The sequence below is a fragment of the Chroicocephalus ridibundus genome, chromosome 3, assembly GCF_963924245.1.
Source record: "Chroicocephalus ridibundus chromosome 3, bChrRid1.1, whole genome shotgun sequence".
Classification (NCBI taxonomy): domain Eukaryota; kingdom Metazoa; phylum Chordata; class Aves; order Charadriiformes; family Laridae; genus Chroicocephalus; species Chroicocephalus ridibundus.
Genome location: NC_086286.1, coordinates 68,954,240 through 68,981,593, shown reverse-complemented (window position 1 = coordinate 68,981,593; position 27,354 = coordinate 68,954,240). Strand labels below are relative to the sequence as shown.

Genomic DNA, 27,354 nt, shown 5'->3' with positions numbered 1-27,354 from the left:
CTGAAAAAGGAGTTTCAGCAGTGAACACTTTGTCCAAGTAGGTAGCCAGGGATGCTGAACCAAGAGGTACAGACTGTGTTTTTGTAACAGCAATGTCAGCAGCTTCAACATCTGCTGGACCTCTAAGCGGGAGGAAATCATGCTCCTCTCTCTGCTTCCTCATCCTCTCTCCTCTCTGCTCCTTCCTCAAGCTAACCATGCACAGCCACATGCTGAGGTGTTGTAGTAGCAGTACAGTGTTTTGTCCAAACTTTTGGTCTCAGGCTCCTTTGAGTAAAATGTGTCAGGCCAGCTAGAAACATTCCCCAGGTAGGATTCAGTCCATTGGCCACATCTTGAACCATGCAGACCCAGATCATGGATTTTTAAGAAGCAGATCCTTAAGTCCATGCTCATACCAAAGCCTGCACAAGCTCAGTGAGACCTCTTGTTGAGTGTAAAGATGTTGGAATCAGACAGATGACAGAAGATGTGACTGACAATATTAGCTGAAGTTTTTTATTTGCTGGCCAACCTTTCAAAGACATAACAATTTCACATATAAAAGCAGGGATCTCACAACCACTCTGAAACAGTCTTAGTTGGTGCTTCAATTAACAATCATGTTGCATTTCATGTGACCACTTTCAGAGGCAGGTTATAAAAATAGATAATTAATTCATAACAAAAACTTCCAAAAAAGCACTTCAGGCCTGGGACTGCTCTTTTCCACCTGTGTAACTTAATCCTTTTCATTTCCTAAAATGAGGAACTACCACAGCCATGCTTCAGTTCAAATTTCTGCAACACAATTTAGTGTGGAAATCTCCTTGGTAGCATCGAGTCTTCACACGCCTTGTGAATGTCTTACATTCATAAGTCTACGTCTTTGTCTTCAGTTTGCTTGTGTTGCCTGGTGGCGTCCCTGGGAGCTGCTCTATCTGCCGCTGTCTCCTTTGTCTGTTGTTCTCAAGAATCACTGCTCATCTCATTTTTTGTATACTGCTCTGCTTTCACTTGGTGCACCACCTTTATTTATGTAGAGATAATTATACAGAATATATTGATAGGAAAACATCTCACCTTGCTGAGAACATAATTTAGTATTCTTACAATTATTTCTTGACTGATCCACTCCTATTCAGTGAGCCTGCTTTTGTCTGACTGAAACTACTCAGAAGTTTATGACCAAGCTGAATAGGATTTACATGGGTACAGAACTATCCTCTATAAGGGCTAATTAGTCGAGGTAAGTGAAGAGACCAAGTATTGCTACATGATTTCTTCTAACAAGTATGAGTACTGTATTTACTTCTGATTTTCAGAAAGGGCATCTTTTAGAACAGTTGCATAGTGCCCAAGGTTGTAATTTATTCCTGTAACTTCAGGATCCTATGTTTCGCAAGGTGTCAAATTCAAAGGTAAGACAGACTCCTATGATGTCCACATTCCTGCTAACTGTGCAAGTCTTACAGTGATTTGAATTAATTACCCATTTCTCAGTAAGTACTGAATTAAGGGGATAATTATGATTCTCTAAGGATCTGATTATAGCAATTGTTTGGGCTGCCTGGTGTACTATTTTATTGGCATAGTCTAATCCTGCCACAAACTGTAGTCTTATAAACTCATTAAGTACAGTCTTTCACGTTCAAACATCTTTTTCTTATGACATATTAGCATAATATTTGTTCACTTAACTGTGGCAGAACCTTAAAATCCAATTCATGGACCAGGCCTCGCTGGTTAAGAATTTACATGGAATATAAAGACAACAGTTGACCCTTAGCATTTCTGTGTATGCTGCGTTCAGGGCACAAAAAGGGAAAATGCTGATGATGAGCACTTTTCCCAGACTATTTTTCAGTTTCCTGGCTGCTAATTGGTTTTTAACTATTTCCATCCTCACGTATAGGAAAAACATTATTCCATGGCTAGCCAGAAACCTACTAAAATGGTTTAATCAGAGCTCATAAATTATAGTATTTCAAGAATATGTCAGACAATTTCATATTTATGCACTCTCTTTTCTACTTTACTGTTTTCTGGGTTCATTGCTATATTGCTGGTCACTTGCTAATAAATGCAAAGAATAAGCACACTGTAATGCCTGATAGTAGCTGTTCATGTCTGACTGGCATGGATTCAAAAATCCACCACCTATCTGTCACGATTTTGTGATGTGGATGGACAAAAGCATTATGTGATTTTGCTAAAAATCAAGCTGCACTTTAAGCCTGTAGACTCACTAAAGATAAATGAGTCCCCTTCCCTGATCTGTTCTGCGTGCAAATATGCTCTGTCTCGCTGATGTGTACTGGTTTCAGGGAACGCTTCTTGCCCACTTATGTCTTGTCAGACAATGCTACTATTTACCACTCCAGCAATACTCAGTGAAGTATCTATCCTCTTATTTAGCTTTGACAAACAGAAACTTATCTTAGCTCATGTTCATTCAGGACGATAACATTCAGTTTCTTCACCTGTTGCATTTACTGAGTCCCTTTGCAGCCACATCTCCAATAGCTCTACTTCTCCTATAAAAGCAAATTTCTGGACTTTTTTTAACATCTTCCCTAATTTTATTGACTTCTTTCACTCAGTACTAAAATAATCAAATTCTGCCTCTGGCCAGGTCAGTGTCCATGCACTTGTTAAATTTTGAGAGAAGCTCATCACACTTTCTGGATACCTTGATGCTCATCCAGCATGAGAAGAGCTTTCTTTAAGTTTTGTAAACTTGTTAGACTCTTTGCATCCTTTCTCATGACACCTACAAAAGACTTGACAGTGATCAGGCTGCTGATGATTTAAGAACATAGCGTTATTGCTTTACTGCATTCTCTCATCTGTCTGCATTATTCACTGTTTCCTATTTCCCTTTATATTATAAAGTTTTTGAGGCTGAGATTTTTTTAACTTTTTTTTTGCCTGATGCTTATAAAGCAAATAGAGCCATGAGGCTCTGGTTCAAAACCAGCAGTAATATGCTGCTAAACAAATAACCACTGTTCAGAGGAGGACAAGAGAAGCCAGGCAGGCGTAAGGAATTTGCAGGGATTTTTCCTTCTTGACTTCCTTCTCTATTTGCCCAGCAAAGGAACGGCAGCATAAAGCCACACAAATTTATAAAATCAGAGCTGTGATTGTGGTTAGGCTTGCAGAATAGGTTAAAGAGTTTTAACAGTTAAAATAACCTATTGGAAAAAACAGGTGACATTACATGCTTCTCTCACGTAATTCATGCCAAAGTATTACTATTTAATAATTGTTTAAAAAATATCTAGAGATGGCAGATAGCCTAGGAATCAAGTCTTAAATCATACCAATAAAAAGTGACAGTACAATCGATTGCCTTTTTATCCCACTCATTCCTATGGCTAACTTGGAAAAATTCAGCTAATGAAATTGGTTCCCAGAGTTGGCACGCCTTATGTGAAAATGCTACACAAAAATATCAGCACTTTCACAAGTTAAATTTCTGGCTCAATGTATGCTCCCTCTCGATGCATTTTCTTTATGTTTTTGATCAAGTCTTTCAATGCATAAACAGGAGAAAATGGTGACTCAACAAAATATACGTGGAACACCACCAGGACTGCCTTTTTTTTTTTTTGCTTTCTCTCCATTCAATGCAATAATATTTGTATTTAGCTGCTAAATTTTAATGAGAATAGATGATATTGGGGAAAATGGCATAGTAACACATCCCGCCAGAAGTCGTACAAAAACAGAAGAAACAGGCAATTTGTCTAATTCGTGCTATCACAATTATGCCACACGAGTACTGCAGGGACATCAACTTTTCAGACTGCGAAATAATACCCGATATTTTCCACGGAGCTCCCTCCGGTCCCGCCTGCGCTGCCGCACCCGCCTCAGCCGCCGCCTGGGGACGCCGCGGGGAGGGCGGCGGCGGCCGGCGGCGTCGGGCACCGACTGCGGGGGCGCACACGCTCCCAGCCGCCCCGCCAGCCCTCGGGCTGCCGTTCGTTTCCCTCCCTCCTTCCCGAACGACCGCTCCCGGCCATTTCCCGGGTATCCCGGCGGTTTCCCGGGTGTCCCGGTGGGACGGGCCCGGGTGTGGCGAACGGCGGGAGAAGCGGGGCGGTGGCCGCGCTCGCCCGCCCTTACCTCAGGTGCAGGTAGTGCACCAGCTTCGTCACCACCGTCACCATCTTCCCGGGTCACCTTCCCCGCGGCCGGGAGGGACACACGACGAGGGGGGCGAGGCTTCCCCGGAGGGCTCCTCCCTTAGCGGCTTGTTTTCCCCGCTGCTTCACCCTCCTCGGTCCCTTCGGGGCGGCTTCGCCTCTCGGCCGCTCACCTGCCCGCCCCGACCGCCGCCGCGGGGACACCACCGCCCAGAGGCCCGCCCGGGCAGAGGGCGGGGCCGGCGCCCTCCCGCGGGGCCGCCCGACCTGGGCCCCGACACACACACCCCCGTCCTGGTGGCGTCGGGGTGGAGGGGCGGCCCTCGCCCGCCCGCCCATTTCCCTCCGCTCCGCTCAGCGATGGCCACCGTGACACGGCGGGCACCGAACCTCGCAGGGGCATGGCGGGGGCTGGGGTCGGGTCCGGCGGCCTCCTCTGAGGGGCCCGGCTTTGGCGGGGGTGCCCTGGGGCGGCCTTCCCGCCACGACCGCGGCTCGGGACGAGGCGGGGAGGGCGGCGGGGTACCGGCTTTCTTTTGAGGTGGACCCACCTCTGCCCTGAGGGCTGGGCCAGGGATGCCAAGCTCCCCGGCCCGGAGGGGGTGGTGGGGAGGACCGACAGCCAGCACGGTGGGGAGTGTTAGGGGTTGGGGTGGGTGGATGGATGGGCTGGGGGCCTGGGCACCCCACGCTGCGTGGGGGAGCGGAGGCTGGGAGGTGTGAGGGTGGGAGCATCCCAGAGGTGTGAGGAAGATGGTCCCGTTGCTGTGTATAGAATCACAGAATTGCCTAGGTTGGAAGGGACCTTTCAGATCATCTAGTCCAACCGTCAAACTAACACTGACAGAAACCATCCCTATCTCTAAGCACAGCGGCGGCCGGCACCGGTGCCTGCGGGCTCTCGACAGTTGCTCGATGGGGAAGAGTTCAACCAGGAGCACGGGGAACCACCACGGGTAGAGGCAACCTGCCTTGCCACACAATACTGACGTCTGCACCATCTGCTCAGCAGAGGACAAGGGAAGAAGAGGTGATTTGATTATGGCGTGTAAGCACCTAGGCAGGAGGATTTGTCATAGCAGAGTGCTTTTTAATCTACCAAAGACATAAGAAGAACCGAAGGGCTGAAGCAGAAGCTAGACAAATTCAGTCTGGGGACAGCAAAACGCCTTTTGTGTTACCATAAAGGTAGTGAAACACTGAAACGGTTTATGTAAAGCACTACTGGATCTTGGATCTCTTGAAATTTTAGCTCTATAATGGATGACTTCTTCATATAAACTGCATATAAATGATCTCTAAATCTGTTTGGTTGGGGTTATGAACAAAATTCTGTGGCCTTTGTTACTGTGGAAATCAGTTTAGATGATCACAGAGCAGGTGATCAGAACAGTAACTCCAGGTTTTCAAACCTACGAATATTAATTACTTAGTTTCTAGTGCACTCCAAATTGTGAATATCCCTTCAGCCTTATTCTCCCCTTCTTGTGCATCCACCCTGGGCGCTGAACCAGGCAAGACTCTTGAAACAAAAGTAGTATGTACTAAATGTAATTCAAAGATGATTGTAATGCACCCATTAACTTGTATGAGGAAAGGTTGCAAACAAAAATGTGCTCTGTGTTTTTCTGACTCGGAATGATTTATAATAATGACTTTCTCTAATGAACCATTTCATTTTATAGATAACATTCAAATTACTGAAACTTAGAAACAAAGAGAAGTCACAGCACAGGGAATCTTTCGAGTTCACCAGGAAGTATTTGGGGACTGTGGATAGGTTGGAAGTAAGTAGTGCCACAAAGATGCAACTTAAATATTTGATACACATTAAGAGGTTGTACCTGCAAGTAACTATTCACTCACTGTACCCTTTTGAAATAAGGTGGGCACTGTAAATTGTATTTCATTTTTTCTAGGAAGAATTAATTGGAAATCCTCATTGACAGAATTTTAACTCAGTTTGTGGTTTGCTGTAGTCTCCAACCCCTTCTGTCTGCCTGTTCTTGACAATATCAGACTTGTGAGAAAAGTGTGTTCAGTTATTGGTGATGAATCAGAATACAGAGATTCTGTAAACATACAGGAGTTGATGTAGATAGTTAAAATAGATTTATTTTTTTAGTGGCTAATACTGCTATGTAGATATTTTTTTTGCTGATTCTACATATGGCTTTATATCCCAAATCCTCAAGCTTGTTGTTTTCATTAATGTCACTATTTTACTCTCTATAAATTCTTTCTGTACCTCCTGTGTTTCTCAGCTCATGTCAATTAGAGCTCCAAAATGTGTGTCCTTCACTTGCTAACTTGGTCTCATACTCTATGCTGCTATCTACGCTGTTTACAGCTCTGCTCCATCAGTGGAGCAGAGGTGGAAGGTTTCACTTCTAGCAGGTTTAACGCTGCTGTCTTATTTTTTGTAGTTAGTGATCCCCTTTTCATATTTGTTCCTAAAATCCGTTATTTCTCTCTAGCATTCCTTAACATCTTTACTTGCTAATTCTATACTTGTGTTTATTCACATAATACCTTTGATCGCAAAAAGATTAAAAAATCTGAAGTAGCTGCACTCTAACAATTCTGCTATAATTCAAAGTGCTTGTTCCCAAAAACATATGAATTGTCTTACTAGATTAAAAATTGATCTGACATATTCATTATTTTTTTCCCTGCGAGAATTTAAACTTTCCATGAAACAAAAATTCTGAAAAGTCTGGTTTACAATTTCTAAAAGGACATATCAAAATGTTTGAAATAAAACATATACTTTAGGAATTTTGTTTCAGTATTTCTTTGCTGTATTCTGTTGTTTGACTTTCCTTTTCTTACATTGTGTTCTAGTGTAATTCAGTAATCAACAGAATAACATACGTGTTTTGATTATATTCTGTCAACAAATTTCTACAAAAACAATATTTTTCCTTGAAACTTTTAGATTTTTTTGTAATCAGCACTTTCTAGCAGAAAGCTACCCATCAGAAAGTTTTAGATCATTCCAAGGAATGAAAATTTAGCCCACTATTTTCACCATGCTAAGTATGAAAGCAAAGCTTTTCAGGATAAGGTATTTGGTCGCACATAGTGGACAAGTGAGGCATAAGCTGTTGGAAAGGAGAAATTAATTCCTAATCCTATTAGTTAATAGACGGCTTATTCCCAGCTGTATCATCATATGTTCTTTTTACCATATCCAATTGATTTAATACAAGTCTGTTTTTTCACGTTCTTAGATTTGTGGCTTGTAGTCCTCACTGGGATGTATACAAATCAGCAAACCTCAGCATGTCAGAAAAGCCAGGATAGTGAGCTTGGAATAGAAGACGACCAGTGTAAGAGGTGTGATTATGGGTAAAGAATTTGAGAAGGAGCTACTGCCTTTTGAAGTCAGAGCTTTGCCTGCAGAGGAAATCCTTGGGAAAGGATTGGAATAAGCTCTGTGGAGTGAAGAGTTACAGTCCATATAAACATAGTCTTCATCAAAATGCACTTTGAGTATTGTCAGAAGAGTTCACTGACTCTAAAATGGATCAGGTGATTACGATGAAGTGTCAGGAGAATATAGGAGTTCTCAGATGTCTTGAGCATATCATGTTCTAATACATAAAAGCATCCAGTTCCACCTAGAGAATCAAGCGTTCATAATTTAACACAATCTGTAGGCAGAACTCCAGAGAAGAGGCAAAAGAAGACTCTGGTGACACAACTGAGTTGCATTTGGTAGCCTGAAACAATCTGCATTTGTGAGGCTGGTGCTCTGTAGCATCCATTGCCATTATGAGCCCCAGAATTTGTGTGAGACTTAGTTTTGATAATTTTGAAACATACAGATTTTTTTTTCCAATGTAGAAAGCAGGTCTGAGAACAGAAAGGCACTATGAACTACTAACATCAGCGAGGTTCTCACTGCAGCTTCAGAAAGAGCACTTACAATTGCAATAACATCATAAATGCACACCATTTGTACTGCTGGTATAATCTAGTTGATATATCTAGTATATCTAGGAGATATATAATCTAAGAAAAGCAGCAAAATTTAAATGTCAGGTTTTTTAATCTCTTCATCAGTTGGTCTCTATCGTGGACAATACTTACACATACTTAATCAAAACCAATACTTACATGTGCTTTATAATTCACTTTCCTTAACTAAGTGATAATATATTTCAAAGTTAAAAATTAAATTGTATAAATATGTGCCTTCCTAAAATTCCCATCAGCTGTCCGTGTGTATTAGTTAAGAATATATGGAACAATTTTTCCTATACTGTTTCTGTACAAACTATGGTGGTTTGAAGTTCGTTCATCTGCCATTAGTTGGTTGTCAGGTGTCATTTTTGCCTTCCAAGCCAACCTGAATCAGTATGAAAAAGATACTGGAGCACTTAGCCATACCATTAATTTTCATGGAAAAAGGCACTTTGCAGGAAAAAAAAAAGGTGCAGCTTCAAGGTAACAGCAAGACATCAATTTTCCGCTTTTGAAATTAACATAATGTTTTACATAATGATCCTCTCCACTGATCATTAAAATAACATAGTTACCTCGGCAACTGGAACAGTCTGCAAATGTTATCTGGTGATACATAACACATTCTAAAAATACATACAACAAATAAGGTATGAAACATTATCATTTGGGGAAAAATATTTTTTTCAATAAAAATACCTTCTGGTCTAAGCAGATTTTTGTGAGAAAATTTCAGTTTAATGCAACTTTGGTTTTAATCAAAACTGATTTTATACACTCAGAACCTGAAGACCTGATGTTGTTTTATTTCCCGACAATGGAAAACAGTAGCTGCTTTTCAATTACAACTTGCACTCTTCTTTAAACATTTCAATGGCAAATGTGCAGGAAATAAAATTTGTTTCTAAAGCAAGGGGTTCATGCTTAAAAGGCTGCTGGAAGATATGACACACCAAATAATTGATGAATTGGATCTAGGGAGTTTATGGCTTTAGATCTGAATCACGGAATCATAGAATGGTTCAGGTTAGAAGGAACCTTAAAGATCATCTAGTTCCAACCCCCTGCCCTGGGCAGGGGCACCTCCCACCAGACCAGGCTGCTCAAAGCCCCATCCAGCCTGGCCTTGAACACTTCCAGGGATGGGACATCCGCAGCTTCTCTGGGCAACCTGTTCCAGTGCCTCGCCACCCTCACCCTAAAGAATTTCTTCCTAATATCTAATCTAAATCTCCCCTCTTTCAGTTTAAAACCATTACCCCTCATCCTGTCAATGACAGTATCCACTGTCATTGCAGCCCTCTCATTCTCTTCTTGTTGGTACCCTGGTGAGTCCAGCCTGAACAACTGAGACCTAATGAGACTGAAATGAACGGGCATTGACACTCTTCGCCTTTTTTCTTTTTTCAAGCAAAACTCAATTAACTGTGTTGACAGATGGTTTTGGCTGTCTTAAAATGAATTTTTTTGTATAAACGATGTACTGAAAAATTTTGCCAGGACCCAGTTACCAGTGCATCTCCCATTAGAACAGAAAATCGCTCCCAGCTAGGTAAGCTGGTTCATATCCTGTAAATTCTCTTTCATTCTTGAAACGTAGCTACAGTCTTGAAATACCCTCTTCCCTCCACCCTTGCCACTCACTGCCTGCCCTTCTCTCTCCTGGGAGTGTACAAAGAAATACTCCCCACTTTTGCAGGATACCCTAAAATTTTCCAGTGAAGTAGGGTTAAAACAATTCCTTAGAATTCAGATTAATTTTAAATACCAAATTCAAATAAATGTAAATATGATTTGCTTTTGAATTTGCTCATGCCATTTGGCTAATATCTACAATTTTTTTCAGTTAATGCCATATGAAATATCAAACACATTGATCTTTTTTGTCCTTTTTAAAGGTACTTTTCTGTACACCCCCATCAATGTTTATGAAGTGAATCAAAGCACTTTTTCAGTGTATTTTGAAAGCTACTGATGTAGATGCAATTTCAGTGCAAATGTGTCTGAAGACAGCTAGGAAATTTGTAATTCTTAATGTATTTGAGCATTTTGCCATCGCCCTTGTTTTATTAAGCACTTATTTTGCTGCTGAAAATCTGGTGACAAGATCACTCTGAGAGAGGGTCTCGGTACATGTGAGTGGTCCTTTTATAGATATTGCTCCAACAGAGATAACGGGATCTTTGCTGTTGGAAGCAGGAGCAGACCCTTTGTTTACAAATCACTTTACAAATCCATAGCAAATAATCTCACATTAGGATTTATTTTCATTGGAAAATACAGAACAGTAATGGCCAGGCTGTGACTATCTTTGATTTAGGACAATGACAGCAGGAGACTGAAAGTACCTTTGCATATTTCTTACAGGCTTCAGTTTCAATCACCATCCCTATATTTGATTGCAAGTGTTTTCTAGGGGTAAGCAACCTTAAAAGATTGGTTGTCCATAGTTGCTGTTGTAGTGTCGCTCCCCACATTCCCAGCCCAACTCAATGCCGTGCTACAACTGCATGTCAGGATGACATCCAAGCACACATCTTTCCCTTCTTTTACCCTCCTTTGCAGAGTAAGCCTGAGTGTATGAACTGGGAGACCACTGCAAGGTATTCGTTTGGTCCCCTGAACTGGAGAATGGATGGAGCAGGATATAAGTCCAACACGGACCGTGCCTGCCCTACGACACAGGCATAGTTATCCTGGTGTGTCTGAAGTGGGATTCACCACTCTAAAAGGATTCATATCATTCTCCCTGAGCAAGGGAGAGGCTGGAACATGGGCCTGCACCTTGAAATCGTGGCTTCATACTAAAAGGTTTAAAGCCAATAATAAAAGGTATTAATTACTTCATCAAATTTTATAACTATTCCTAAGACCTTTATCCTCTCTGACATCTAATAAGAGAGTGCATGCTGTCTGGGGCTGTGATTAGCTCACAAAAAGGAGAGATTAGGGTATTAGCCATTACCGAGCAGATGGATCGTTACACAGGATCTTAAGCCAAGAAATAAATATTCTCAGTAAGTCACATTTGGAAGATACAAAATATTTAAATAAAGCTTTAAATACCTGTGGAGATTAACAAGGATCTAACTTTATGCTGTGACAACATACGTGTTCGATGAGGGAATGAAGAATGTGTAAAGCTTTCACACCTTTTCTCCGTTTTACAAAGCTCACTCGGTCACGATGGGTATTTCTAGCCAAGAGTCTGTGGGCCGTAGGAATCTTCTGCATGAATATTCAACGTAGGAGACTGCAGTCAGGTGATTCATCTACCCATTGCTGGTGATCTAGTATTATTCATACTGTGTTTTCTGTATTTATTGGTGCAGCAGTGGTTGGTATTTTTAGGAATACAGAAATAATGAGTATTGTCGGGTTTTGTTTTGCTTGCTTTTTTAAGTGGATACAAAAGAGCTGGAAATGTTTACAGAGCGGGAAAAATGACAGGCTTAGTTTGAATAACTAACTCTTTACTTCACTGGGAAATTATAAGTATTTAAATCTATATTTTTATGAAAATGCCAACTAAAAATCATTACACTGTCTGTGTATCAAACTATTCCATATGGTTGGCTTTACATGTTTGAGTTAGTTCATTGGTCCCAGAACAACTTTATGAATTGGTTTACACTTTGACGTTTCATTGAAGGCAGTGCTATTAGCCCAGGAACCATGCTTAGTCTCCAGCAAACATGCATTTCACTCATGTTCTTTGTTACACGTAATACACTTCACCATTTGGAACAACAATGAATGCAGAGTCATTTAGAGAGAGGGCTGACTTGAGGACAACTATAATCTCTCTCAGTAGGTGGTGGGAAATGATGAAAAAGGAGTTTCTTGCCTCTGAAAAAGAAAAGCTTAAAATGACTCTATGGTATTATTAAAGTATGGCATTTGTGTACTGTTCCATTGATTTCTCTACTGAACATTTCCAACTTTTAACCTTCTTCCCTGCAAACTCTGCCTGGAAGTGGATAAAGTCTCCACCTGCTTGTAATGTTTTCTAGACTGTCTACACCCCCCCAGACACCTGCGCAAACTCGTGACTACTAGACTGTATCACAAGGGGTTAAATAACTTAATGGCAAGCCCACACCAACTAAATTAGACAATATTCCTATGCCTGGCTGAGTCAGAGAGCAAAGAATTCTGAAAATCCTGGGAGAGGAGCTGCAGGCATAACATCACAGGTTGTGGTGGAACTATGGATGTTGGGACCATCTTTCCTAGAGTCATACATACAGCAGCAGAAAAACAGATTGCGGCATACAAATGGCAGAGATTGTGGCATACAAATGGCATACAGGTGTCATGTCGTGAGACTCCAGTGCTGCAAGTTCAGTCCGCAGATTTTTTGTTCTTTCACTGATCTTGTCCATTTCTGTCTTCTCATTTCTTGCTTTCATTGTGCCTTTTTTTCAAACACGTGTCCCTGTTGCTGTTTTTCTCTGTTTTCCTTCTGCTCTCTGTAGCGGTCTTGTAGTCTTTGGCAAGTCTGTGAAACATACACCGCACCCTTCTTTTCCTCCAACAGCTCTTCTTTCCCACCTGTGTCTTCACTGTTATCAATTAGTCACGTGCAAATTGCTCAAGTGGGTCACTTTATTATTGTTCCAGAAACAGACAGGTTTGTCATATTCAAAAGTACTGGTTTGGTGTATCAGGTAGAAATCACACAGTATTAGGTATTAGCTCTGAAGGCTTCTAACCATACCTATATAGCCCACACATATATAGCTCATATTGCTTACATGATAGATATTTATTTGTGTAATATGAACTTTGTCTGCACTTTAAAGATTATGTGCAATATTTATCATTACAGCTCAACATAAAAGTGATGGAAAAATAATAACAAATAATGTTGAAATTGTCTCACTATTCCAAATCTGAAGGTAATGCAAAAAGCTAATGATTCTTTAATAGCTGGACTAAGGCTTTTAATCCTCAATAGAGTTCTTGCTGTGATGATTTTTCTAGCACTGGCCTAGTTGTGCATGCGTGGGAGAAATACGGGGACTAAAGCACTCTTCATATTGTTCTGAAGGTATCTCTTGCTGGTGATTTAAGATTTTAAATAGAAAACAAAAATCAAAAACGTCAAGACTAGACAACAGAGCTACTATAAGCTGCAGCAGGGCTGACATGAGTAGAGGAAAATCCTGTCAGGTTAAAAATAGAAACTTGTTCCACCCGTGGATTAACTTTATATCTAATCCACTCATGTTCTGCCACATGGCACACTACCTACACACACAAACTGCGTGAGGATGAGGACAGAGGTATGAATTTACATTAGATGGTACTTCCTTCCCATACATTTTTATAGTTCAGAACTGAAACAAATCTGGAAAAAATGTGCAAATGGTTTTCAAACTCATAATACCAGTCATTTATCTGCATGCTAATGTTTATGGAGATACAAATCCGTCAAACTAAAGATGATCCATGGTTCAGACCAGTGATTGGTGCAGGACTGTTAATTCACCTCTGGAGTTATCTCTGCTGACTTCAGTACCCAGCATATTATGCTGAACAACTTGTAAAGTCTATGTCTATTCAATGCTATGGATTTACATACCTGGTTTGTCTCTAAAATGACTTACGTATCTGTCATTCCTGAGAGACAAACTCATTTTTTTGGGAGTCTTCTGAAACGTGCTTCTCGCCGTATAGGTACTTTCAGTATTGAAACTTAATTAAAAATTGTAAAACTTGCAATAAGTTTTAAGATGTTTGATTAGATCAACAGAGGGCAGATTCTTCAGACGCAGATTATTCATCTGTTGAGTAGGATTAAGGCAAATGCAATATTTAGCATTCCTGTGCAAACAGCAAACCAGTCTTGCTCTTCTAAGCAAACTGCAGTTGAAATCCGATCACTAGCATCTTATTTAAGATGAAGTTGCCTTCTAGCAATTTTGCTGTCACAACTTTAATATGGTTAAAGAGATAAAGAGTTACTTGAAGCTACTGCTGTGGTCTGTTTGCTGTTTTTTAATTACCACTACCCATAGACTCGCACTTCGGCATTGGCCATGTGAAGCTGGGGGAGGGAGAAAGGGATATGTAAAAAAAATGGCTGGCTGTAGCATTTGCCTTTCCTCTTCCAGCACAGCCAGACCGCAAGTGGATCATTAGCGAAAGAGAGAACAGCCTGAAGCTATTTGTGGAAAGCATTTGTCTGTAGCATCCCTGGAAGCAAGGGGGTCAACCAAACACTGGGGATTGTACGTCTTCCTCCTGTTGCCTTGGGCGGCTTCTAGGTGAAAGTTTTAAGATGGGAAGAGATGCAGAGCTATGTGCTGCTCACAGATCCTTCTTTGCCAGGCATTTGCCAGGAAGGACTTCTTTAAACCTTCAGTGGTTGATGCCAGATAGAGTGACTTTAAAGTTTTGCAACGCTTGTGAGAGGTGAGCCCAAATTAGAGTCAGCATTTCAGAAAATGCAACAGAGAACAAGCACTCCGAAAAACATTAAATTCAAATCTGTTTTTTCCTTTTCCTTGCAGGATTTTGTAAGAATGTTGCATCATTGCTCTTATCCTTCTTATGGTTTATTTCTTTTTTAAAAAGAGACAGTAGGTCTAATTATTTGCTTACTGGAAAATGTACATACGAAAACTAAAAGTTATTACATACAATAGCTAAAAGTGATGACATTGACATTGCAAATGTAAGATACAAGAGGTCTGGCAAGCTAAATATTAGCCTTAGAATTAGACAATTGCAAGCTTCATTTTAATTACATTGTTAATGAAACAATGGAATTCATATAAATATAAAGGCAAGTTCTAATTTTCCTTTTCAAAAATCATCCAGAATCGGGTAAATGAAGTTGTCTTTGAACAAGCAGTATGCCAAAATCTGTCCTCCACAAATCATTGAAATTACTCCAGATCCTGAAAGAAAATATATGGCTGTTTTACATTAATTTTTATAGTGGAATACAAATGTTATGATAAAATTTTAACCAGACATTGCTTTTATCTTCAATTTTTTAAAAGTGGTCTGACCACTTAAACATTTTGCCCAAGGCTTTAACTACCTACAAAGATATCAGGCCCAGCAGCTGCTGATGCAAAACCAGTTGCAGGACAGGGAATTTATTTGCCCATCCCCATCGTTTAGGAATTTACTGCAGCTGTCGATCCTTGTTATCACACAAGAAAGAACAGAAGCCAGTCACTTTCCATTAACTATTTTTCAAGATAATATGATCGAGTACAAAGCTATGCTTTTAATTTTACAGAAAATTAAACATTCAGAAGTGTAGGTTTGCCATTCACTCTAAGGAAATGCGATGACTGGGATTTATCTCATCTATCATAAGTGCCTATGCATGGTGTTTATAAAAATTGCCTCTGAAGGTGCCTGTTTCTTTCCATTGATTATAAAGGATACCAAGGAAGACTAGTGTGGACAACTGTCTTTGTGACACCTGAATTAAGTGAGATAGTTTGATTAGTCAGGACTTAATCATGGTTTATTTCAAGAACATGAGTGTATCTGCTGTTAGAAAGATTAACATAAGCTGAGTACATTCTGGTCTTAAAAAAGATTTTTTTAAGGCAAGGCAAATGTTAGCCCAGTGTTACTTGTCTGTGTCATTAAAGAAGTATAAATGAAAAGCAGATATTTCTTCTTCAAATGTTGACATTTCTCAAATTAGTAAAATAACAGATATTTAATAGAAACAATTCATGCTGTAAATACCAATTTTCTACAGAGAGTATAACAATTTAAACTTTAAAGAATGTAAGTATACCTAATGCCAGCCACCAGTGTAACATCAGGGGGAATTCAGACATAACTGCAAGGAATAGAAAAGGAGAAATGTAAATTTTTAAACAATAAGGATGGGGATAGTTATGTTTCATACATTATGTATTTTACATTTATTGAAATTGAAAATGCATATTTAGGTCCTGTCATTCAGACACTTGGCCATACCATTAACCTTAGCCTGCTGAGTGATCCCACTGGAAGGCAACTCTTAAACCTAGTAAGTGTGTGCTAAATGGAGTTCTTAGACTCTCTGCGGAAGAACTGCCTTTTTTATTACTTACCTGTACGTGGTTTAGCACAACAGAGACACTGATCCCCTGGTAGAGTGCCTACATACTGCTGCAATCCAAATAAATCAAGCTGCCTGACATTTTCAGTTTAATGGGTGGTACAGCACACGACAGACGGGCTGGGGCCACAGGCTGCAAGTTTGCACTGATGCACAGCCCCCTCTCTCCTGCTTCAGGCACTCGCCCTTGCCCTCGTGCAAGCCAACCCACATCCCCACTGTAGGATCAACTGCAGGGCAATTATATGACCCAATATTGCCCCCCACCCCAAAAAAAAATAACAAACCAAAAAGGCTGACAGGACTGTAGAGGTAGTAAAGTGAGCTGGGAGGCACACTGAATATGCTGGTAGCTCAGAGCCTGCCAGCAGAGCTTTGGTTGGCCATCTGAAGGAAACAATAACAAATCTGGGGTTGTTTGGACATCAAAATGCATCATCTCAGCACAAGGACACAGACCTGTTGGAACAGGTCCAGCGGAGGGCCACGAAGATGATCAGAGGCTGGAGCACCTCTCCTATGAAGACAGGCTGAGAGAGTTTGGGTTCTTCAGCCTGGAGAACAGAAGGTTGTGGGGAGACCTTATAGTGGCCTTCCAGTACCTAAAGGGGGCCTACAAGAAGGATGGGGAGGAACTCTTTATTAGGGAGTGTAGTGATAGGAAGAGGGGTAGTGGTTTCAAACTGAAGGAGAGTAGATTTAGATTGGATGTTAGGAAGAAATTCATTACTGTGAGGGTGGTAAGACACCGGAACAGGTTGCCCAGAGAAGCTGTGGATGCCCCATCCCTGGAGGTGTTCAAGGCCAGGCTGGATGGGGCTTTGAGCAGCCTGGTCTGGTGGGAGGTGCCCCTGCCCAGGGCAGGGGACTTGGAACTAGGTGGTCTTTAAGGTCCCTGCGAACCTGAATCATTCTATGATTCTATGATATAAATTATATACGAAGTAAGTTTTGTTGTAGCTTTTGTAAATTCCTTGATTTAAATGCAAACATCATTCATAAGGAATAACAGTAGTTTAAATCCCAGGAAATCAAATTCAGTAGATGAGAAATTATGCTTAATTTTTTAAGATGAAGTCTCTATTGGTCTCTGGCTTAACTTTTTGTGGGAACTGGGGAATCCCCGTCTATATACAGTGCTAAAAGACAAATGGACAAAGCATTGGAAAACGGAAGGTGAATTATTATATACTAGGGAGGCAGTCCTAATTTTTCAGTTCTATTTTTCCTATTTCTAAATTCTAAAATTAAAAAAAAACCCCTAAGTTCATTGTTACAGGAGAAAAGAATCCCCAAATGGGCTCTGGCAAGGGTGGGGTTAAAACATATTTCCTAATCAGCCATAGCAGCATTCTGCTAAACAGCATGAGAAGAGGGAGCAGGTTACCAGGTGCTGGCAAAAAGTGACGATGAGTCTCATTTACAACAGCCAATTCTTTTCCTTTTCTTTCCTTTGAGGGGAAGAGTTTCAGGGAAAAAAGGAGGCTTCTATGGCAAAAATGCTTTATTTTCCTCAAGGAGATTTAGTTCAAGTGATCTAATCTAAAAACTTTGAATTGGCTTTGCTGAAGCAAGCCTTATTTTTACTCTGAACTAGGGTTGAAGTGTTAATGAGTAGATCTTAAAGTGTCAGGACATGGACAACTATTAATTTCTTGTTTTAGAGAAAAACACACCTCCCAGATGCTGAAATTGTATCTAGGCTGGATCGGTTTGATATGAACTGTAAAACTCTGATTTTTTTATAAGAAAATACAATTTTAAAATTCTGCAACAAAAACAGAATTGAATTTTAAATAGCAGGATTTAAATACGTGCATGAATCAAATGGATGGAAATTAGAGATACGTATTTATTTAGCTTTAAATTGGTTAAATGATAAAGTTGATCCAGTGATACAGTACATGAATCACAGTTGATTGGTCCTTCACTTTGTGATACTATGTATATACTTAGCAGTAAACCTACTTACCGACTGAAGTTATGGCAATATGAATAATAGTAACTGTTACAGCATAATCCCAAACCCACTCTTCCACAACCAGGGCAAACAGCAGACCACAAATGAAGAAAGTAATTTCCAGTGATATCACAAGAACTGTAAATGGAAATAGGATACTTACAGCAAACACAGTTTCAAAAGGCATTTTTCTTACATTCAAAATAATAGCAATAGGAAGTTAAAAAGTCTGAGATAGTTATTAAAACTGTGTTTTACAAGATTAAATATTATACTAATGTTTTTGTTATAAAGTTAAATTCTAATTTTGCCACAGACATCTGCATGGGTTGTCCTGATTTACCTATAGACTTTAAAATGTTGTATATTTTATGGAAAAACATGAGGATTAGCCGGATTTTGGCCAGTTCATATAGCCTGGAGGGGAATGTGAAAATTTTACTTACGGACCACCTGCATTTTTTGCATATAGTGCCAAATAGATTTGGTTGGTACTGACACTGATCAAGTTTTTCCCATCCAAAATAGAATTGGGTGGTTAAGGGGTTATGTTTAGTGAGAAACTTCATAGCTTTCTCCCTCTGCACTTCATTGCATTAAATGAAAAATATATATGAAAATACATATATGTTTATATATCTGTTGGGGTGTGTGTGTATATATACATATCAGAACAGTTTAAAGACAAGACTTGCAAGGTGAGATAGAGCAGGGACCCTACCAGGTGAGCAGAGGCCATCCATCTGTATGGATCTCACGATCCGTACAACCAGGAGCCTGGCTTTTCTCAGCGCTGATAGCAAGGCTGACACAGCTACCGTGCTGTCACTCCGCCTGACGCTCAGCAGCTAGCTCTGTGCTGCGTTAAACCAGGAATGGGGATTACCGGCAAAGTGATAATAACTAAACTATGCTGCCAAAAGAGGCTATGAAAGTTGTCTGATCAAGAAAATTCCTTCTCTCAGTGATGAAATGGTGCATTTCTGTTCCCTGGTGCTTTCTCTGGAGCGTGCCGAGCCGTGCTGTGCCACCAGCCTGTGCTGGCCACCTCCCCTGACAGGGGGGGTCTGCAAAAGCAATGGCAGGGGCAAGCCGTGACGCCCTTGCGGGCCGGAAAGCTGCTTGGGAGGCACAGGTCAGCTACCCTGGGAAGAAGCGTGAGGAAACTCATCGCGACATTTGATGTGATATATTCTTCAACACAGCAATGGGGTGGTGCTTAGCTGTCTGCTTCTTTACTTGCTATTAGGGGTAACGGGATCAAAAATAGTCGCTTTTAGGTCAAAGTTTGACTTTATGCTCGGTGGATACCTGGGATAGCAGGGGGCTGAACGGAAAATGCATGACATGTTTTCTAGCTGCAGTCCTGAGTTCCCAAACAACAGGAATTGTATTTCTGCACACAAATGAATGTACAGAAAATGAATGTACAGGAATACACAACAGTGCATTTGTAATTCATATATTTTTCCCTCTAAATGCATTTTGCTCTTCTTTTTAAGTACATGGGCATATAAAAGTCACATTTTTAATGGAATTATTTATTTTTTTACTGTTGCAGTAATGTAATATCTGTAGCTGAGAGTAGAGAGACCGTCACTATTTTTTCCACTGTATTTAATAAATACATTTGGCAGCATTTTGTGCCTTTCAATTTTATTCTTTTCTTTATAGGGTCAATCATTTCCTACTGTGATATGGATCTTTCACCCAACAGCTTAAAAAAATGTAAAAAATAAGAAAAATGTAACTGGAAAACCACATGTAGTTAGACAAGGGGTAAATAACACTTCAAAAAATTTAATGTTTGATAATGCATTTTAGTATTTTTAGTTTATTATGTTTCATGATGATAGCATCCCTTTAAATTATGCCAATCATTTTATAATTTAGAAAGCATGCTTAATGTAGACAGATGCTCTGTAAATTTTTTTACAAAACTGGGCCAGTAATGATACTTCAGTTCTGAGCTGACTTCCATTTTTATTTTGAGGTTATCTTTTAAAGACATAATTCTGTTTTTAACAGGCACGAGTGTGACTCCCAAGTAAGCTAATTCTCGTTTGCAACATCATTCAGAGACCTTTGTTCTGCCTCAGTGCCCACAGGCTTTAAAAAGATCCTGTTACGTTTTGCTCTGCCATGTTATTTCATTGGGTGGACAGAAAAGAGGGTGGACCACTAACCAGCTGCATGATAGGGTTGCTGTCTTTGGCGTATAAACATGTTGCATCAAACTAGCTGATATAATTTTTTTGGGGAAAAAATCATATTGAGATACAGGGACCAGAAAAGTAATTCTAATGGAATATGATTTAATTTTCTTTTCCATTGCTGCAACTGAAATGCTCTTTTTTTCATCTGAAATCAGTATTGACATTGTACAAGTATCCAGGCGTTTTTATTACTCTTTTTAACCTGATGAACTAACCAGTTTACTTTTGAGCTTTACTTACTTTAGTGACAGATTATGTGGTTTGCTTTTGCAAAAGAGATTATAAATCCAGTAAAATTTCATCTATTCATGTAGGAATGACAGTTTAGGAAAAAGAATACATTTTGAGACATTCAGACAAAAATGCAGGAGTTTGTATTAGGATTGAGCTACAACCAAACCCTGAAATTTTAATGCACACTGTCTTCGGGCATTACTAAAGCAAGATTTCCATTAGTCAAATGTGACTTATTATTCAGATCTGGATCCAATATGGTTCATGAGAAATTTGATGCAGTACGAAAATTCAACAACTTTGTGGAGGAACTTTGCAGAGAATAGGTAATTGTTCTGCAGTGAAAATGAAGCACCCTACCAAAGCAGCACGTTCGCTTCAGATGTTGCAAGATCAGAAGAACAACTCAAGGAAAAGCCTAACAATTACTTGAATGATAAGTAGCAATACATAAATGAGAAGTGCAGGGAAGAAGAATAAGCATTTAAATGCAGGCTGGTTAAAATACAGAAATCTTTGATATTACTAAAACACTTTTTAAAATACTGTCCATAAGGAAGACAAGATTTACAAGCAGATTTCTTGGCTGGGAAAAAAGGAGAGAAACAAACTTCGGTTACCTAAATAATATGGGTTAATCCATGAGGGATTTGTCTTAAAATCAAAAGGTGCCAAACCATCCAACATTTTAATCCTGTGGAAATAGAAGGAATACATTTAACCAGAGCTTTTCAATAAAGCCTTAGTGATTATATGACACATTACTGCTGTTTTTAAATACAATTTCAAATGGAATGCTCAGCTTTTACAAACTCTCTGCCTTCCATTGTGTGTTGTGATCTTGCACTTGCACACAGTGTCCATGATCTCCACTTTTATTTGAGACATATCTGGCACTATACATGCTAATCAACTTCCTAAGGGAATATAATTTGGCTTTTTTATCAACTCTATAATCTTTCTATTCCTTTTTTAATGTCATCTTTGCTCTTATGTTCATTTATTTGCATGGTGCAAGTGCAAGGAAGCAGATTAGAACCAACATTTTATATTAGTTTTGGTCTCCGTTTGCCAATTTGTGCACTTGAACGAAGGTTCAGGCACAACAATTCAACTGAATTTTAAAAATGTGTTCACAGGATAACTGGGACTGGATGCCAGTCTGGATGCCTCCTCTACAGGGTCATGGCTCTACCCATTGTATCCAGTTGTAGTATGATGTCATATTAGACTAAAGGCAAGGAAAACTTACTTGAATGCTGCGAAACACACAGACAGGACCACATAGTACACAGTGTAGAAAACCACCATGCATATCAACAGGTTCACCAGAACAACCTGCAATAGGGAAGAAGACAGTAAAACCTAATGCCAATTAGGTACATAATTGTCAGAAAATAATTCCAGCTTTCTATCAATCACAAAGTGAAAAAAATAACAATTTAGAAAACAAAGCATTTAGACAGAATTCTTGCTGTTGCCAATTACATAAGAGTTGCTAAAGGCTCTTTGGTATATTTCAGCTCCTAATGTGTGGTTATAATGCATGGTTCTTTAGTTTTATCATACACTTTTTATTGAATTTATAAGTGTTCAGCAAATGAGAAGCACATTTCTTGACAGTTATTACACAGGAGACCTTGAGACTTTAAGATCATCCAGATGCTTAACTAGTTTTTAACCTACTTTTAGCCTAGTTTTTAACTTAAAAGAAATTCCATCCTTGTAAGTATGTTCAAACTGTATACAAATAAAATGTAAAAAATTGCAAAGCAGCAACTGTTAAGTTTCCCAGCCTCTAGAAAACATCACTCTAGTGCTTACTTCCAAAGGTAAGGATGTAGACAACCTAAATGTGTAATAAGGCATACCCGTTAAATATTTTTCAAAGTTCAAGTGGTTATGAATTAATTCTAAATAAAATCCAACTCCAAATTGAAAAAATACCCCTAAACATATGAGTTTCATAAAACAACCACTATTTTATGATCAAATACTGTGTCTTTAAGCAAAGAGAAACACTACAGAATTATACAAGGAATGTATATTTCCTAAGATACTTTGGTTTCATTATTTCTTTCATTCCATTTCAGTGTCTTCATTTCTAAACTGAAGCTTCAGAAGCACTGCAACAAGAGAAAAACCTGTGAGCTTTCACCTAATAAAGTTCATAAAATGCCTTGAAATCCTTTCAAGGGAACATATCTCTGATTACTTATCTCCAATCTTCTAAACTGGTTTCCTGAATTATGCAGACCCTAGGACTTGTATTCATTCCTACAGGTATAATGCAAAATTATGTTTTGAAGGTGAATATGTTTTCATAATCATAATAGTCTTGCTAATGCAGAACACTTTACTTTCTGTTTTTCTATGACGATATAATGGCATTCCAGGTGTTTATCTGGGCTTTTATTTTTTTAAAGGGAAACATGGGACATCAGGACTAGACATCTCTACGCATCGAAGTTGAGCAACTGCTTTGGCAGTATTGTGTGCTTGCTTAAGAACATGAAACTGGAGATGTTTACTACAGTCAGTAGATTGGCCAGTAAAATCAGTTTTTTCTTTTCCATAGATTCCAGATTGTCTTGTATTTTCTCCCTGTAGCTAGTGCTTTATCATGTCATATTTCTCCTTTCCTCCTTAACTTCTTTGTATCTTTCCCCTTTCAATGGCCATTTTTTTTAATCCAGACTCTTTCTTAATTGTTTTGTTTTCTTCTCTGCCTATCCTCTCCATCCTGCATCTTCTACTCTTTACTTTCCTCTGAAAAAATATAGCTAGAAAGCAGTCATGAGAAAAACAGGGACTGTAGAGAGAATTGCTACTGGTTCCGTATCGTCCATCTTTACTATTGTGCTACATGATGCTTTACAACGGAAGGATCTGTGGCTACATTTTGCTTTTTGCTGTTGAAGCATTCCAGTTTCTGTTTTAGTAGACTATTGCATGAATTCTTAGTCCAAGTGCAGCACAAGTAACGAGTTAAAATTTTCTTGCCCTTTCTTCAGCTTGGCTATCAAGTATTTGAAACTAGAAATGTGTGTTTACCTGACTCCTCTGGTCAGGTAACCTCTGTAGATCTCCAAGCTATGATCCATTATGCAATAATGATCTAAGGGGAACATAATTACTATAGTGATTCTATTATTAAGCAAATACACTTGGACATGTAGATATGGGACCTAAGCCTGCACATTTTTGTGTGCCCTACAAGATCCCATGCTGAATTTCCCCTGAGACCAATGGAATTGAGCTGACAGCAAGTGAGTTTTGAAGTTTTGATGTTTTACAGGACTTCTTGTCTATGTTGATCAAAAATAAATTTAAAATGGAAAAATGAAGACTAAGATGATTAAATATTCCATATACAGGCATTCATTCAGAAGTAAATCCATGAAAAGTGGCCCTGTAAAAATGGAGTAGTAAAATATAGGGGACTGGATGCAATTTTTCAGTGTATCAGAATGGCAAGCAGAGAGTATGGACTGCATATAGTGAAGCATTACAGCAATGCAAAAGAAGCCAATGTTTATCTCTTTGAATGGTGACACCATATTTACTATGGGAATGAATTTTAGAAGAAATAGGTAATGACTAATAGAGGAAGAGGACTCAATTCTGAAGAAAGGTAAAAGGAATCGTGTGTGTGTAGGCTGGTTACAGAGACTGAGGCAGGGGAAATAATAACTGCATATTCATAACTAAAAAGGAAGCGGAATTATTTGGAGAACAACTAAGATTAAAGGAATGAAAGAAAACCCCAAATGTATAAAATACTGCCAATTTCAAAAAAAATTTCCATTTTGCAAAGTTTGAAAGAAACTTGCTCTCTTTATTTATTTGCTTTTATTCAAGAATTTTTATCAAAACTGGTTATTGAGTGCCCTTATAATTGCTGTGGATTTTGAGGATAAAGTTGGATAATGTTCTTGGCAAGTGATTCAAAATTAATAAAGAAAAAATAAAATAAAAGTATATAATATTTTTTTAAGTCCTCATTTTTAAAGTAAACTCAGTTGGCAGGTGAGATTGCAGTGAAAAATGTCAAACATAACCCAGCACTAAAGTACAATTTCCATTTTGATTTAGTTTGCTACATACTAGCAAAAGCAGCCATTATTCAAGGAGGCAGTGATTCTGAGAAGGGCTGTAGATGAGCATTAGCTCTTTTTTATGAGCTTCTCTTGCAATATTGTGACACAAAACAAGCCCTTAAAGCTTTGAATTTTAAGGTGGGAGAACATGAATAGAAATAAGAAAGAAGTATCACCTCAAAACACAGCACTGGGAAGACAAAGTGGCATCCAATTTGCTGCCAGCAATTTTGAAAGTAAATTAAGAAATTAAGAAGGTGCAGAGAAGAGCCACAAAAGGGAGCTAATGGCTAGAAATGGTGTTTGGTTTTTTTTATTCATTAGGACTACAGCCCTAAAGAGGTCAATCTGTTTAGCTCTGAGGGATGATTTGATTATGATGGATAAGTACCTTCGCAGGCAGAAAATACCGGGTACTTAAGGGCTCTTTAATCTATCAGAAAAGCCACAAGATGTAAACAGCTGCAAGTTACAGCTAGACAAATTCGAAAGGTGTGTGAAGGGCATTTTTAACTTTAAAGGCAATTAGCCAATGGAACAAACCGCCTTTGGAAATAATAGATCCTTCAAAGCAAAACTAGGTACCTCTCTGGATGAAGCTTCACTCAAACGTTCAAACATTCACTTCTGGCCTTAGTTCTTTGAATGGTTGTGTGGTAGATAACATATTTATGGAACCATCTGACACTGACATAAGTATGGATACTTTGAATTTAGCAAACTACTTATTTTTATATTGCTAAGTATTGTAAAGTGCTAAATATTGAAGAGTGCATCTATCTCCCACAAGGAGAGAGATCAAGGAGCTTTAGTTTCTAATGTAACAGGCGAGAAATCCATCGTGCCTGTACAAACTGATATTTGTCAACAAGTAAATGTCCAGGACAGTCTTACTCTTTTCTTCTTTCCCTACATCAAAAAAAAGCCAAGCAAAAACTGAGAATAATTAATCTCTTCAGCCAGGTTGGTCTGAGAGATAAATACAGCCTTCTCATTTCCACTGCCTTTAATCTTATTCTAAATGAAAATTGGCCAAATAACCCGTTTGATCTATTCTTTTCCACAGCGTACACCATGGCCATTGTACTGTTAATTGACTACAATGTCACATGCATTTTTGGCAGCTGTGCTACCTCCATCCCTCCTCAAAGTATCTCTAAACATTGGAATTTTAATCTTTGGCACATTTTGGGGGGGAATCATTTTCATTCCATTGCTCTGAGCAGATGCACATTTCCTGTAATTCTCCTTAATCTGCTGCCCCTCCTCTACCAACTGCCTCCTTGATGCCTTATCTGCTCTAGATGTAGATTTGTACTGTAATAAAAGTGGTGCGACAGGACTGAAGTGAAAACCACAGAGCTGAAGGACGGCTGTGAGCTGATGACCCATTGACCTCTAATTACAGTAGGTGAATTCCTGGCCTCTCAGTGACAAACCTTCATTGGCACCAAAGGTCCAGGACTTTTCTCTTTGTACCCAGAATATTCTTAGCCCCTGTGTTAGGGATGTAGTGATATAGTAGGTATAGCATGCTTTGCTCAGTCGAGTAAGCTAAGGAAATGCTTGTAACGTGAAAATGAAAACCCTTTCAAAATTTTCCAGTTGTATCACATTTTGCTTCATTTTTTTTATTTGACCTTTCCACTGAAATATAAATGTGTATTTTTTAAATCTCAGAATACTTCTTGGTTTTGGAACTATTTTTTCCCTTTCTAAATCCTCAGGTATTCATAAGCAAAAAACACTAGTTAAAAACTACAGGGTCATTTATTATATGTTAAAGCGACTTAGAGAAAGAATCTTAGGAAATCACTGGTGTTACCAAATGTAGGATTTTATTAGAACCTTCCAAGAATTATAGCTCATAAATGGAACTATATCACATATTTTGAAATCCTTTTTATAAGATGTACTTTGCAGTACTTCCTACCAGCACTATAGTATAAAGCGTCCCTTTAATTTTGTTTTTTAGGAAGCGAACATTGAAGAACAATCTGTAAGAATGAAAGCAACAGCTCTTTCAAGCCCCACAGTAGCTGTCTAATTCTCTAAATACTATCCAGTGACATACAACACTAAACAAACTCAATTCCCTTTACCTTGGTTTCAGCAGTTTTGACCTTGAGAGCCATGGACACATGATGAGTGGAAGGAAGTGCTGTTGCTATATTCCGTATGCCAACATCAGCAGGAAGAAGCAGCTGTTTTTCACCCAAAAAAACATTCTTATAGGTGAGTATAGGACAGAGTGAGGTGAGTTGATTGGATTAAACTGAATTGAGACAGAAGCCATCTGCGAGCTAACTGTAAGCTGCTGAAGAGCAAAGAGAAAATCCTACTAGCTCATTTAATGTTCGTACTTTCGTAGCTACAGTCAGCCAAAGCATATCTATGATATGACTTGGTTATTAAAAGACAATATTATTAATATTATTGTCTGCCTTCTATTTGCTTTTTTCAGCACTCATTTGATCACAGTTCCTTGGGGTTATTATACCTTCCTACTTTTAATTAGTTTTACAATTTCTAACATTAATTCTATTGACTATAGATGTGGAGACACTACGTTCTTTGCTAACATTTCTCTTTTGACTATCACTTTATTACTTCAAGTATAATTGACATTAAATTAGGTACAATTAGGTTAAGAAATGCT

The 27,354-nt window shown here is 39.0% G+C and overlaps 2 protein-coding genes across 2 annotated transcripts in view; both read right to left on the bottom strand.

Annotated features, from left to right (window-relative positions):
- Positions 1–4,394, bottom strand: part of ARHGAP18 (Rho GTPase activating protein 18) — a 97,858-nt gene extending 93,464 nt beyond the window's left edge. Inside the window, exon 1 of the mRNA XM_063329623.1 lies at positions 4,114–4,394. Within this exon, the coding sequence (XP_063185693.1) occupies positions 4,114–4,157 (44 nt within the window). The 5' untranslated portion in view covers positions 4,158–4,394. The remainder of the gene's footprint in view (positions 1–4,113) is intronic.
- A 10,521-nt stretch (positions 4,395–14,915) lies between these two features.
- TMEM244 (transmembrane protein 244) lies at positions 14,916–26,830 on the bottom strand. Its single transcript, XM_063329636.1, has 6 exons — positions 26,798–26,830; positions 21,848–21,933; positions 21,216–21,289; positions 18,158–18,283; positions 15,877–15,921; positions 14,916–15,010 (listed from the first exon to the last, which is right to left on the bottom strand). Exons 1-6 carry the CDS (start codon positions 26,828–26,830, stop codon positions 14,916–14,918), a joined length of 459 nt encoding a protein of 152 aa, XP_063185706.1.
- Positions 26,831–27,354: the final 524 nt, after the last annotated feature.